The 14920-nt window shown below is 34.4% G+C and overlaps 1 protein-coding gene across 2 annotated transcripts in view; it reads left to right on the plus strand.

Moving 5' to 3' along the window:
- Positions 1-14920, plus strand: part of KHDRBS2 (KH RNA binding domain containing, signal transduction associated 2) — a 536095-nt gene that overhangs the window by 99088 nt on the left and 422087 nt on the right. For both annotated transcript variants that reach the window (XR_005056018.2, XM_036998403.2), the window contains exon 2: positions 1132-1259. Coding sequence is in view for 1 of the 2 variants with exons in the window: in XM_036998403.2 (XP_036854298.2) it covers positions 1132-1259 (128 nt within the window). In the remaining variant the exon portion in view is untranslated. The remainder of the gene's footprint in view (positions 1-1131; positions 1260-14920) is intronic.

A 14920-nucleotide genomic window follows, 5' to 3' on the forward strand; every position in this document is an offset into this window, starting at 1 on the left:
TAAATGTAGAAAATGTCTTGTGTCCCACAAGGTCTTAGATGGTCAGTCCTATAACCCACCCATCAAACCTCTTCCCAACATTCGCTCTTACTTCACCCATACAAGGCTTCTTTGTTTCTTGGTATTTCAAGAGTATGTCCAGCTGCTTCTCCATCAGATTGTAAAACGAGGCTTCTCGGTCCTCTTAGGGCTTACTCTTTCTCACCATGCAGGGCTCTGCTCAGATTTCACCCTGTATCTGAAGCAGCGGGCCCACTCCTTGACTTTACTCTTCTTTATATTCGTTATAACTTTACTGTATATATTCTTTACCTCCACACGTAAGTGTATTTACGCACACACATTCATTTTTGTAATTGTTTATTTTTTTCCATCACATCATACATTCCATAAATACAGAGACATTTTCTTGTTTTCTCTTCCATCTTTTGTACTAGTAGGAGAGATGCAAAAATATTTGTGAACTAAATTTGATTTCAAAAGGAAAAATATGGATGAATAGTATACATTTACTCAAAAATGTTCATTTTGGGAACATTTTTATAGGGCAAAATTAGGAACTCCTCTTAAACATCTGCACAGATAATTTTGTTGATAAATATAAATAATAGCATTTATAGATATCTATAACTTTCGTGTGACCCCCTTTTTTATTGCTTAGAATGTAAAATAACCTAGTGTTCATCATTACCCTATTTTGGATAATGAATTATTAACATTTTCAAATATTTTTTTCTTAGGGATAATTTCAAGTACAAATAAAACACAGAGCCTTAAAATACATTTTGTTGTATTCATTGCTCCTAGGAAAGTTATATTTGCTTAGATATTTTAAATAGTTAAAGGGCAGTATTTCCCTGTATTTCATTTGAAAATGTTGAAAACTAATTAAATGCATCATTTGTGTCGCAGAAGACATTACATCATCAATTCTCAACTTTAGTTTTAGTTGACAGAGGCCATCTTACATATGGAGCAGCATTCGCACAGCTCTCAACAAGGTGCCATTTCAGTCCATTTATCAAGATTCTTCAAAATCTTATTTAAGATGGAGAGTACTAAGAACAATCAGCATATTTATGAGGGCCTCTCATTTTATTTACTGTTTTCTTCTTGTGAATTTTTTTTCAGAGATTGAAAAATTTCAAGGTTCTGATGGGAAAAAGGAAGATGAGGAGAAGAAATACCTTGATGTTATCAGCAACAAAAACATAAAGCTCTCAGAAAGGGTATTGATCCCCGTCAAACAGTATCCAAAGGTACAACAATATACGCTTTGTTCTCATAGATTTAAGAAAAAAATGATACAAATGAGGTGATATTTTATTCATTGCCTTTCATGCAATCAATATTTAAAGCTTCATTATATTAGTAAATAAAAATATACTGACACAGAAAGGAAAACTCTGAAGGTACGATGATGAGAGTAATTCTCAGTTTAAGGCTGTATAGCATTTTTATTCTGTGAATGTGGGAAACATAAGTAGGTACTGTAATCATTTATTTAACATGTAAATTATTCAACAGTTTGTCCAAATATGCACACCCACTTGCTTATATTTTGGTTCATGTTAAAATGTACATTCTTATTATCAAAGGGAGTAGAATTTTTCATGATACCTAATATATAGCATTAGCCAATCAGCAGGGAATTACTATATCCAGGAAAGCAATATAGTCTGCTTTAGACCCTTGGATTATAACCTCTAGTTTCTCTTTCTTGAATTATAAAATAATTATAAAAATAATTGTGATACTGTTCTCTTGAAAGTATTTTTTCACTAGACATTTTGTTGTCATATGAGATGTGTATCATCAGAATCATGATGATAAAATATAACACACAATGGCATGGTTTCACCAGTTATAATCATGAATTACAACACGTGAAAAGAGTTTCTTTCTATCTTTTTTTTATCTCAAATAAATTGAGCTCAAGGTGGAAACTCAAAGATTCAAGCTGGTAACTTAATTTCTGAAGAGGGAGTCTGAAACAAAGACCATGTAATTATCTTAAGAATAAAGATTAAAGAAATAAATGCTGCAGCTTACCAATTGCCTTCTAATATGATAAATTTTAGTAAATATAATTAAGTAGACTGCTGTGTTTATAATTATTTTAAATAAGGATAAACTGTTACAGCCCACCAAACCATAAAATTTAACTTTCAAAAGATGAGGCTTTGGGTATGCAAGTTTTTTTTGTTGTGTTACTTTTCAGCTAGGTTTATTCTATTGTAAGAAAGGTGCATTCGCTAGATATATACTTTTAATTTAAATTTTGTTAGATTTGCTTTATAATCATGTTTAATGAATATTAAGTTGAACACTCATAGAAATGTACATGAAAATTTTTACATGGTAATGAAATATGGTAGAAATAATGAGGTGGTTTTAAAAATGTGGCTTTTAAAAAAAGAACTTGATTAACCCATTATTATCTAGAGTACAAGTTTCTTCCTCTAGCCCCTGTATTTAAATATTCTATAACTTGACACTTATTTCTCAGAATAACACTTGTTTTTTCTCTGGATATGGGAAAGCCAGTGACAGACTCAATATCTGCTTCCCAGTAAAGGGCAGCTCTTTGTCTCTGACCAAATGAGGGTGGAAAGGGTGAAAGGCATTTAAGTCCTGATGGCTCTTCAAGTGACAGTATGAGTGATTTATGCTGAGTATTACTATATTTGATTCGTAATAGTGAATCTTGAAACAACGTTTCATGGCATCTAATTTTTGTGTGAGGTTTAATTTCATAATTTATAGTAAGATGTTCAAATGACAAAACTGCCTGTTTATATTGAAATAAACCATGTCTCACTGGAAAATTATTGTACCTCTTGAAATTTTTAGAACCACGGAATGCTTAAAGTGGGATGGGAACTAATCTTGAAAATCACAGAATATATAAAACATTATTTTACAGATGAGGTAACTGAGAAATTGGGTATTCCTCAAAGACATATCTTTGTTGTAGATAAAGATACTTAGGGAAGAACCTATTATTTTAGGTTCTTCATTTTTGTGAGCCATTACATTTTTAACTTAACTGATAATGCTCACACATTTGTATTGCTTTTTCATATAAAATGTGGATGAATGTGAAAAATGATAGTTCCTAATTATTATTAGTTTTATGAAACTTTACCAAATAAGAAGTTATGCCTTAGGGAATTCATTTTTAAAGCTGTGAATAGAATGCCAAAGCACTTTATTTTTTAAAGGGATATACATTTTATGCATTCAATTATCACACGTGAGAGGATGCTTGGGGCCTTTTACAGAAAAAGAATACTGAGAAACACAGCAGAATCATCTGTCTAGTTGATGTACATTTGTTTTTGTTTGTTTTTATACAATAATAGTAACATTAAAATCAGCCATTTGAAATGTATTTTATTCCAAAAGTGGTGATTCTCTCCTGCTGAGTGATTACACCCCGCTTCTCACACACAATTCAGTGGGATTGAGTCAAGATCATGATCCCTAAACTTGAGCCGTATTTGATGTACATTTGTGAGCTGTAAAATACATTGGTATGGTGTGATACAGTGAGCTGTTGAACAGAGCACAACAGTATTTATGGATTTAAAGTTTAATCTTTTATAATAAAAAGTGATTTATCCCTCTGGGGGTACATTGGAGAAGACCTGCGCTTCACAACCCCTCTTGGAGCCATCTCCCCCCTTGATACCTGCTGCCTGTGTGAACTGGTGACTGGTGTGGAGATGCCACAGTCCCTCTCCCACAAAGAGCAATAAATAACTATGGGAGTTCTTGAGGAAATGACCTTATCCAGACTTTTCCACATAACCTTTTTGGATGGATTTTGTTTCAATTAGTCTCCAATTTCAAGTTAATTCGCTGACTTTGTTGAGTAATACAAAGAATGAAAGAAATTTAAGATTTCAAATTATATAAAACATAAGAATGCTGTTTAACTACATTCAGACTGATTTATCCAGCTCAAGTGCTTTATGTTTAATTACTTAAGTTGGGGGAAATACGCCATATTAAAGTTATCTTAATGAGTAGTTTTTCTTACTGTTTTTAATATTTTTTTTGTAGGAAGATTGATAAAGAAATAAGCTTTGTTTGCATTGTTTCCATTTGAAAATATTTTAGAATCAGAGCAATTATTTCTTGATTGTTAAGTTTCTAAGGAGGTAACGTGGCAATGTGTGCCTCCGTAATACTAAGAAGACCCAGGAGAGATTGATACACAAAACTCACCGTCTTTTAACATTAACTCTTCCTCTCTAAATCTACACATCCTCTATTTCATAATCCAATGCACATTTTTTTTTCACATTTTAACGTCTCCAACTGGTATGCCTATTATAATCAGAATAATTTTACAGTTGCTGTCAGGCAGGTAGTGGTGATAAACTTGTTTTTGTCTGTAAATTTTGCACGTTATAGCTTCCTCCATGGGGTTGTTTGTAGTTTAAAAAATACATGTATTGAGTTTAGTTGCTGTTTGAAATGTCTTCAGAGATTGCATCGTGGTTTACTGTTGACATGCAATGCTATTACACATACAAAAAGGAAAAGAACCATAGCTTGGCCTATAAATTTGATATTAATTAAGATGATATTTATCCTTGGAAGAATGAGATAAATGCTGTAGTTTCTTGGCTCTCAACAAACAAGTGCCTTAAAGGACATAAGAAACATAGTTAAGTGGGTGAAACTGTATTATATTTTGTTACTGTTACATATGCCAAAGAAATGCCTCTCATAAGCTATAAGAATGAGAGAGCGTTAGATGGGAAGGTGCCCCCTCCATGTGCAGAATCTGCTTGTTGCTACTGTCCGTTTGCCACCTGGGCAATTTAGCCTCTCAACGCCTTTTAAAAATGTCTTTTTGATGTTGCCTTCAGTATTCTCTGAAATATATCAGACCTTTTCTTCAGTTAAATTTGCCCCAGGGCCCACTTTCTATTTCTTGACATGAGTTACTGCCAACTTTTTAAAGTGATAGATCACCAGGAATGTAAATCAGCCCCAAATTTGGCCTCTTTTAAGATCAAACGCACCGCTTTCCCTTGTGATGTCTTTCTAGTCAATTCCTTATGTAGATTAATGCAGAAAATTAAAGTTCCAAAATATGTTAGAAATCACTACACTTGCTTTTTAGTGAATAGCAGTATTTCACCTATTCTGCTCAGTCCCAGAGAGAGGAGCTGCCACCCATGCCCGGTTGGAAGCAGTCCCTGCAACCTGGCATTTCTTCCCAGAGCTTGTTTCCTTTTTCATATTTAGAAAGATGAAAATACAAATCCATTAATGTTTTTTTTAACTTTATAATTAATAAGAGACCATTTAAGAATAGTTAATGGAGACTTAGAATTACTAACTTGGAAACTATGACCACATTTCAAAGACAATATCACCACTTACAATCTGGGAAACACCTCTGTGTTTTTCTAAGCAATGTGGCTTTCTGAAGCTCCTCTGTAGCATCTTAAACCCAGTTTATCTTGACCAGGCAGAGACCATTCCAGAGCATTGCTTTTATTTTTCTAAAGGAAATGAAAGAGAGGATTTGATGGGCTTTGTGATTTCTGTTTCATTTGTATCGATTTCCTAGTCCCACACCTGTGAATCTAAATTTCAGTTGAGAAAATAATATGGCACTTAGATTCCTATTTCCTATGAGAAAGAAAAAAAAATCTCACGACTCTTGTAGACTGCATTCTCTCCAGTCAAATGTCACCAAATGAGCCCTGATTTCTAGCAAAATTTAGAAATTTGCAGTGATATTGTCTAGAACTTGTCTTTTCCAGTGACTTTTAACTAATGCCCGTCCCATGTATTTAGATATTAGTTTTCCATCTGGCACTTAAAATGTTTTTTTTTGTCTGTGTCTCACACTGACCTATGTGTTCCTAATTATCGTTCTGTGTATGTACTGCTTTCCAAATGCCCTCACAAAATATGTCCTCATGCTTCCTGAAATAATCTCTTTTCCTATGTCTAGACCTCTTAGAGGATCTTCAATTTGTTTTAACCTGTTTCCATTCTGCTGGTTACTTCACATTTCCACAGCTGGAAAACTGAAAACGAATTCAAAAGGATCATTAAAGTGCAAGTGCCTTTTGAAATGTACTCAAACTTGACCCTTACTTAAGGGTCCCTCGAGGTCCAAAAGATCTTCCACCTCACATCACTCCCTGTAATCTTGCCATTCTTTATTTGCTTGTTTGCTCATTAGTTTGTGTAATTCAGTGAACCTTCAGAAAGTTTCTCTCCACCCAGTAGAGCACAGATGACCCCGCCTGTTATTTCTTTTGTAGTTGCAGAAATGGCTTTTCATCTAGATAGATCTTTAAGAAACTAAAGAAAGATTTCTTCTTCATACTAAAATGAAAAGGCACTACATTACCAATTGAATGGATTCCTGTATTATTGACTGAAGAATTTACTGAGATTTGGAAGCAAGTAAATCTGATATAATTTCAAGCACTGCATATTATGAGATAAGCAGAAAGCAAACTTATATGGAAAGCGTACAGGAAATAATGTATCCTTTACCTGCTCCAGAAACATCTAGATAAGGGATTAGTGTTACTTGTACTAAGTTAGGGCCTAATGACAGCCAATTTTTTGAAAGAAATCTAGAACCATGTAGAAAAATTCTGAATGAATTTTATTTGCTCTTTCAAATTTAAGTGATTATGAAAAGATATTTCTATTTCTGTAATATTTAGATTTATACCATTTTCTAAGTAATTTCTTTAAAAATATATGGATTTCACAAGGATATCACAAAATAAAACACTGCAAGAGTTAAATTATGAATATCAATGTGAAAACTTAAAAATACTACCAAATGTGTGTACTAGTACTTGTAACACTATTATGCACAATAGCCAAAATGTAGAAACAACCCAAACATTCTCAGTAGGTGAAGGATAAACAAAATCTGGCATATATGTACACTGGAATATCATTTAACCTTAGAAGGCAATGAAATTTGGGTACATGTTACAACATGGATGAATATTGAAAACATCATGCTAAGCAAAATAAACCATACATAAAAGGACAAACATTGTATGATTCCACTTACATGAGGTACTTAGAACAGGCGAATTCATAGACACAGGAAGTGGCGTAGGGGTTACCAGGGGCTGTGGAGAGGGATGAATGGAGAGTCATTGTTTAATGGATATAGAGTTTCTCTCTGGGATAATGAAAAAGTTCTTGAAAGGGATGTGGGAATGGTTGCACATCATCATGAATGTCCTTAATGCCTCCCAATTTCACACTTAAAAATAGTAAATATGTTATATATTTATTTTATCAGAAAAATCATGTTACCAAACTATTACCAAATGTATTTCAATAGCACATTATAGGCAAAATATAATTTATTTTAGGGACACATGACTGGTTGAGTACTTAATGATTTCACTCATATGTAGAGTATATGAACAAAAGAAAACTGAAGGAACAAAACAGTAGCAGAAAAACATAACCCAAGAATAGACTAATAGTTACCAAAGGGAAAGGGACTGGGGAGGACGGGTGGGAAGGGAGGGATAAGGGTGGGAAAAAAAGAAAGGGGCCATTACGATTAGCATGTATAGTGTGGGGGGGGGGGCACGGGGAGGGCTGTGCAACACAGAGAAGACAAGTAGGGATTTTACAGCATCTTACTATGTTGATGGACAGTGACTGTGAACGGGGATGTGGGGGGGACTTGGTGAGGGGAGGAGCCTAGTTAACATAATGTCCTTCATGTAATTGTAGATTAATGATACCAAAATAAAATTTAAAAAAAAAAAGACTGGTTGAGTACTTAAAAATATTTTTAAAAATTTACTATATTTTAGGATTGAATTGGCATTTAATAAAAATCAAATTTCTACTCATAAAATAAGCGAAGACATATATTATAGGTGTGTATTTATAGTAAGTGTGAAGAAATCGTTTATTCAATAAATGTGGAAGAGAGATAAACTAGTGAGGTATTTGGGGCCAAAAGAGAAGAAAAACTAAATCCTTAACAACTCATCTTTTACATTAACATAAATCTCACTGAGTCTAAGATTAGATGAAAAAAAAAAAAAACAGAACAGAGAGTAGAATCAATCATGGCAAATTCACTTCATAGTATTTAATAGAGAGAAAAACATTTTTAAGGAAGACAGGAAATACTGAAGCCAAAAGTAAATGATTAAAATATCTTTTAATGTAAAACTAAGATGCATATACCAGTGAAAACCATGATGATTATCAAAAGTCACAATCAAAATGCCCAACTATAATGACTATTTGAGAAATATTTGAAACACATGACAGAAAGTTCATTTTTTTATAAGTAATGGATCCAGTTTTTCTAATTAAGAAGCCAGTGATATCAACAGCTATCATGCGTGTACTATGTATAGGAAACAGGAAAAGCCTGAACTTATTAGAAAAGTCAAGTTAAGGTGAATTTGAAATACTTCTGTTCTCTATAAGATGGACCAAAAAATTGATTATAACCAGTGGTGTTAGGATGTGGGGGAAAAAATACATTACCTGTTGTTGAGTGCATGGAGATTCAACCATTTTGGGAAATAATTATGCAAAATCAGTGAAAATCACAAAGGCATAGACTTTTGGAAGCAATAAGCTATCTTGAAATTTATTGCACATATATGTACTGTTAAGTGAAAAGTAAAAGATTATAAATAATTTATGCCTCAAGTGTAAAAGGGGTATATTTACATTTACGTATCTATGTACGTTGACAGTAAGTAAAATCGAGTAGGCCTTTTTTATTGCAGGCTCTTTTGTGCTCTTTGAATTAGTTACTATTAACATTCCATTTTCATAATAATAAAGATATTTTTTAAATAGTTTGAACTAATTGAAAACATTCAAAATTGAAAAAATTAATCCTGTTTAGGATTTCTTTTCCCTAGAATACAGGAACAAATAATAAAACTGAGGATTATAGATACTTAAACATATCAGGTTGTGTGCTCTCATCTTCTACTCCATTTAGGAATCATTTCTCTAATATCTGTGATACTCATCAGCCTGAGTATGAATACCTCTAGTGATTAAAAAAAATTTTCACTGCATTTATGAACAGCTAAATGGCTGGATTTAATAATGAGTAGGCAGTGCTGTTAAATTTTTTTTTTCTCTTTGAAATAAGATCTTTATCCCTTAAAGCTGCTGCCTATGGTCCTTGTTTCGCCTGAATTCTTGCTTGGTCTAAATTGAACTCTCATTGATACATTGTCTTTATTTGGCTTCTGGACACCACAGTTAATTTTTATCTCCTGTAACAAAACTGGTTCCCTTTCTCAGCCTCTTCTGCTGACTCCTACAACAGAGCCTCTTCATACAACTTCTCAGGGTTGGAGTTTGCAGGGATTGTCCACGGTGTGCTTCTCTGTCTGCATGCACATTCCCTCGGTCATCACATCCATGGCATGGGTTTATGTGCCATATAAGCTGGTGACCCATCTAAGGCCTCTCTCCAAGATTCAGACAGGGGGTTGCCCACTTGACATAACCCTATGGATGTCTAGTTATCTCAGATTGAGCAACATTCTCCTCATCCCACATATCCTTCACTCGTTGTGGCCACCTCAGTTGTTGCCAATACCATCCTTTTATTTGGTCAGGTCAGAAACTTTGGACTCCTCCTTGACCTTCTGTCACACAGCCAGCCTATCCACCCTGCCTGGCAAACCTGATAGTCTTATCTTCAGAATACATCGAGAATCAGCCACCTCCACTGCTATGACCCTGGCCTAAATCATCATCTTCTCTTACCTGGGTTATTGTGATAGCCTCTTACCTGATCTCCTGGCCACATGCGTCTTCATCTGTCCCTGCCCAAGTACTCATGGTCTCTTTGTTTCTAGTTTTTCTTTCTTCCGTCATACATATCATCTTCTAATATACTTGGAAATTAACTTACATGTTATTTTTATGTCTCCACACTGGAACATAAACTACAAAATTCCAAGTTGTCTTGCCTTTCTTGATCAGTCATGTATCCTAGTCATCTGGGATGCTGAGCACATCGTTAGCTGGCTAATAAATATTTTCTGAATGGATATAGAATAATGAATAACATGGGTTTGAATTGGGTAGGTCCACTTATGCACATATTTTTTTCAATAAACATATTGGAAAATGTTTTGGAGATGTGTGACAATATGAAAAAACACATTTTCTTTTCTTCAGCTCGATGTAAGAATACAGTGTGTAATACACATAGCACAAAATATGTGTCAATCAACTATGCTCTCAGTAATGCTTCTGGTCAACAGTTAAGTAGTTAAGTTTTTGAGGAGTTAAAAGTCACTGGTGGATTTTGGACTGTGTTGGGGGTTGGTGCTCCTAACCTTTGCACTGTTGAAGGTCAACTGTTCACTAAACTCCCCTGACATACTCTCACTGGAGGAAATACAGCTGCTGTAGAACAGATACAGAACAAGAATCTCCCTGTTCTTGCCTCACGCCTCTTCCAGGGGACCTATCACAATCGCAGTTGTGAAATCACAGGTTCCTTTGCAAGAGCCCCGGTGTCACTGTCTTCACTGAAGCCCCAGGGCTACTCTAATCTTGGCAGAGTGAGTCCAAGTACAAGAAGAAAGCAAGTACAGTGAAAATTTTACTCAATTCTTATGCCTGGATAATTGGTTACTTTGCTTAACCAAATTTTCTAATTAAAACGAAGTTAAAAGGTTAACTCAGAAATTACTTTCAACTCATTTCTGAATATCATATTATGGTTTTATTATTTAATTTCCATTTTTAGTAAGTGCAATATATTGAACATTAGTTGACCTTTTATAAAAGAGTCTATGAGGCCTCCATATCATCATTCTGAATATTAATTCCTGCTAATTCATTCAGTTATTCAGGAGGTATTTATTGGAGCTATATGGCAGTTACAGGGTATTTGACTCATAAATGTGAAAATTAAAAAGGTGTTTTCACTGGCCTCAGGAAGTCCTGTAATAAATTTCAGCAGTTGTCCTGACATGGCTTCTTATGAAGATGGATCTAGGAGCTTTGGGATTGTGCTAGTTTGCATAAAAGCCTGAAGTCAGATTGGAAATTTAACAATTTCCCTTAAACTTTAGAGGCTAAAGCATGAAAAAGAGGCAAGGATAAAGAAAAAATAGACCGTTATTTGAAAAACAGAGCTGAGAAGAGAAACAGAGTATTATTTGGGATGTAGAGTTGAGAGGAGTAGAGGGGTAGGTTCAGAGTACCTTACTGTCAAGTCTTCTCATCAGAAAAACTTTAGTTTGTGTGGATGTTTTCATAACCTGGTAATTTTTAGGTCCGGCCTCTTCTCCTGTAGAGTTTCTTTGTTTCTAGAAAAACGACTATAAGAATAGATTAAGCTGTAGAGTTCCTTGAGATGCTAAAGAAAGTTGTGAAGAGACAGTAAATGTAAAGAGAAAATAATAGAATTTTGAACCAGGTAGAGCTGTGTGTGAGTCGTAGCTCTCCTTTCATTCACTGTGGCAAAGTTCTGTGAACACCTTTATTCTCAGGGTTTTTCAGCTGCTGCACAGCGTAATGACATGCTGTGAGGTTTCTTCAGGCATCATGAGAATGTATGTACATGTTTGGCATGATATCAGGACATGGTGTAAGCTTGCTCAAGGGTAATCATTAACTAATTATCAATTTCTTCTTTTTTTCCCACTTAATAACATTCTTTTTGGTGGGGAGGCACCTACCCTGTTACAGGTTCTGTGTATGTGTGATAAAACAGAAAGTTGGAATTATTTCCATAACAGTTTTGTAACACCATTCTTGAAAGGGAGAACAATTAAGACATTAATAAAAATTGGGATAAAATGAATTAAAGACAATAATGATTATATTGGTGGTAATAACATTTCTTTTATTGACTGTTTACTATGCATCAAGCAATTTTTTCTGCAATTTATGCTATTACCTGGTTTAATACACTTAGTATCTCTCTGGAATATGTACTATAAAGAGAGGGAAATTTAGGCACATATTAAATTGCTCAAAGTCACATGGACATACAATGAAGAATCATGACTGAAGAAAAAGAAAAAGCTTAGGCATAAATGTCATCCTCAATATCTACAATGTTTGTTTACAGAGTAAATTTCATCCTTATTTATTAAAGTACAGTTTTAAAGCATTGTTCATGTATTCCCCACCTCCTTATTCTAATGTTTGGAATTTGAGACTGAAATCTGTGAATTGTCATAAGATGAAAAAGGAATATCCTGCATATAATATTAAATCATGAAATCATTACATTTATATAAACCATGTTATTATAATTTTACATATTAGATCTTTGACTCATAGTTACATTACCACTTTGTATTAAGACATATGAGTACATACCCCAGTGTGTTTACTTCCTATGCTCGCATCTGAGGACACATCTCCTAGAGGTAGAAACTAATACTGACGAGAGTTTACTTTTAATTATGTATACTGACTAAGTAAGAGTAAATGTTCTGTGTTTCAGTTAGTTGGATATTAGCTGGAAATTGCAGAACTACTAGCAGTAGTAACTTTGCTTCATTTATATGATAGGCTATGTGATATGAAATGAGAGATCATTATCCATGTTGGGCTTGGCTTTACCTCATTTTTATCTTACTCTTCTTTTAGAGTAAGTCTATTTGACTTAATTTCATGGTGTCATTAAAAGATGCAAAGTTAACTTTTTAGAAGAGTGACTTCCATGGCCAGAAAAGTCTAATAACATATAGTTTTGATATTTGGACTTCAATAGAATTTAACAAAATGCCTCGAAGAATATTTCCCTTTCTATCCTCTATCCTATATTACAATTCAAATAGAATACTACTGCCAGGGCAAAAATGGGATTTACATTTTAAGGTAAAATTTTAATGAGGAAAGCTTAATTTCTGAAGTGGCCAATCCCCATGTGCATTGTTCACCAAATCAAAACCCTCAAAGTTATAACAGTTTTCATCTGTTGGGGCCTAATTTCAATGTCTTGAAATATTTTTGATTTTATAGTTTCATAACAATCATGCAGTGAACTTTATTACCGACAATGATCATGTATCCCCTTAGTCTATCTTGCTGTAAGTCAATCTAAGCCCACCAAACTAGTCAAAGAAATGTTGTATTGTAAGATCCAGTGTAATCTTCAAACATTTTCTCTAAAATTGACTATTAAAATGTAACTTCTTGTTTGATAACAACTATATAGTACAAGATACATAGAGAAGCACACATTTGGTGGAACTTGGAAACATTTTTACATGTTTTATCATTTTTATATTTGCATCACAGATGGTTTGAAATTATTAAAAGCTTCTTTACACACAATGATTATGTACCTAAACTATCAGATATAATTGTATCGATGCCATTACTAAGAATGTTTTATTTTTTAGTATGTATAGAATTGTTTCTGGCTATGTCCTGGGAAATGTATGGGGAAAATGCACTAAATTAACATACCAACTTCTGCTGCCAAAAAATGTATTGTCTAAATAGAGAAATTGCTGCAACCATATTTCACACATGTGAGGAAAAGAGTGAGCTCATTATATACTCCCTAGTTATGATGGGGTTTTTTCCCCACCCACTGCTGATCTTTTCCCACTCCAATCTTTACAAAAATGGAAAGATTATGCAGAAACGATCTCTTTCCCCCTTATTTCCATCCTTTCTTGCAAGTGACTTATGTGAACTTCTGTATTTTTATAAGTTGTGGAAGACAGATCTGGGACTAGCTTATTCCGTGTATTCCAAAAACAACCATAGGAGGAGAGTTGTTCTGGATTATATGAATAGTATTCATGCATTAAAGAAAAATAATAGTTTAGCAATGAAGTTTAATAAAATGATACATGTGTGTTTTGCTACTCTGGAAAGTGTTGGAAACAAGGCCGAACCTAGCGGCCTTCAAGTCTGCGTGTAAGGCAGAAGATGTATGCCTGTGGTCCTGGCCCAAGGGCTTGATACTGCTTTGACCAATCCCTGGTTATTTCATCTCCTGCCATGATCTTCAGAACCACGTATGTGTTCATCTGCACCTTCAGCTGATATCTTTTCTTGATTTCCAGATCTGTGTATTCAGCAGCTCAGTTGACATCTCCATCTGAATGTCCCTGAGGCCATACAAATTCAGCAAGATAAAAACCCTTTCATTAGACTCTGCTCTTACTCTTTGCTCCTGTTTCAGTGACTGTCACGTAATCCTCCTCATTGCAAGCCAGAAATGTGGGTATCACCTTTGACTCTTGACGTTAGTCACCAAATCCTGTGCATTCTTACCTCCTAAACCTAGCTCAGAGCCATCTCCAGCACACTGCCACTCCCTTCTGCCAGGCTGTCATCATTCTCAACATGTGTTTCAACAATAGCCTTCTAATGTGTTTTGCAAAATTCTGTCTTTCTCCTGCTGATCTATTCTTCACAAAGGATCTTGAGTATATGCAAATGCTAGATCTGGGAAAGGCAGGCATAAGGATGGAAAGCATATGATGATGGAAGTTCTTAATGCCTGTTTATTGTGAAATAAAATCTGGTTAGTAATAAAGAAAAGACATGAGGATAGAGTTACAGTTTTTGAGCCCATGCATAATTTCCTTCAATATTCCTCCATTACCTAATCTCCATGATACTTCTTGTGTTATTTGAATAGTTCCACTCTCACCTGAATCCTACCATCAGTTGCTTGCACCTTTCGGTGTATTTGTGGCATGACTGATCCTCAAAACACAGTTTTGTGGCTGTGTAACCATAATCTAAATAAAATATAGGCAGGTGGTCTTGTGCTTTTAAAACAGTGATCCACTTCAGTTGACATTTTCTTCTCTTCATTAGCATTTGTGATTTTCTTACAATTTTATCTTTCTTTGACATCGTTACCAATGAAACCTTAATTCATATTCTGGTTTTCCCCTCCACTTCT

Source organism: Manis javanica, chromosome 16 (assembly GCF_040802235.1).
Source record: "Manis javanica isolate MJ-LG chromosome 16, MJ_LKY, whole genome shotgun sequence".
Classification (NCBI taxonomy): Eukaryota; Metazoa; Chordata; class Mammalia; order Pholidota; family Manidae; genus Manis; species Manis javanica.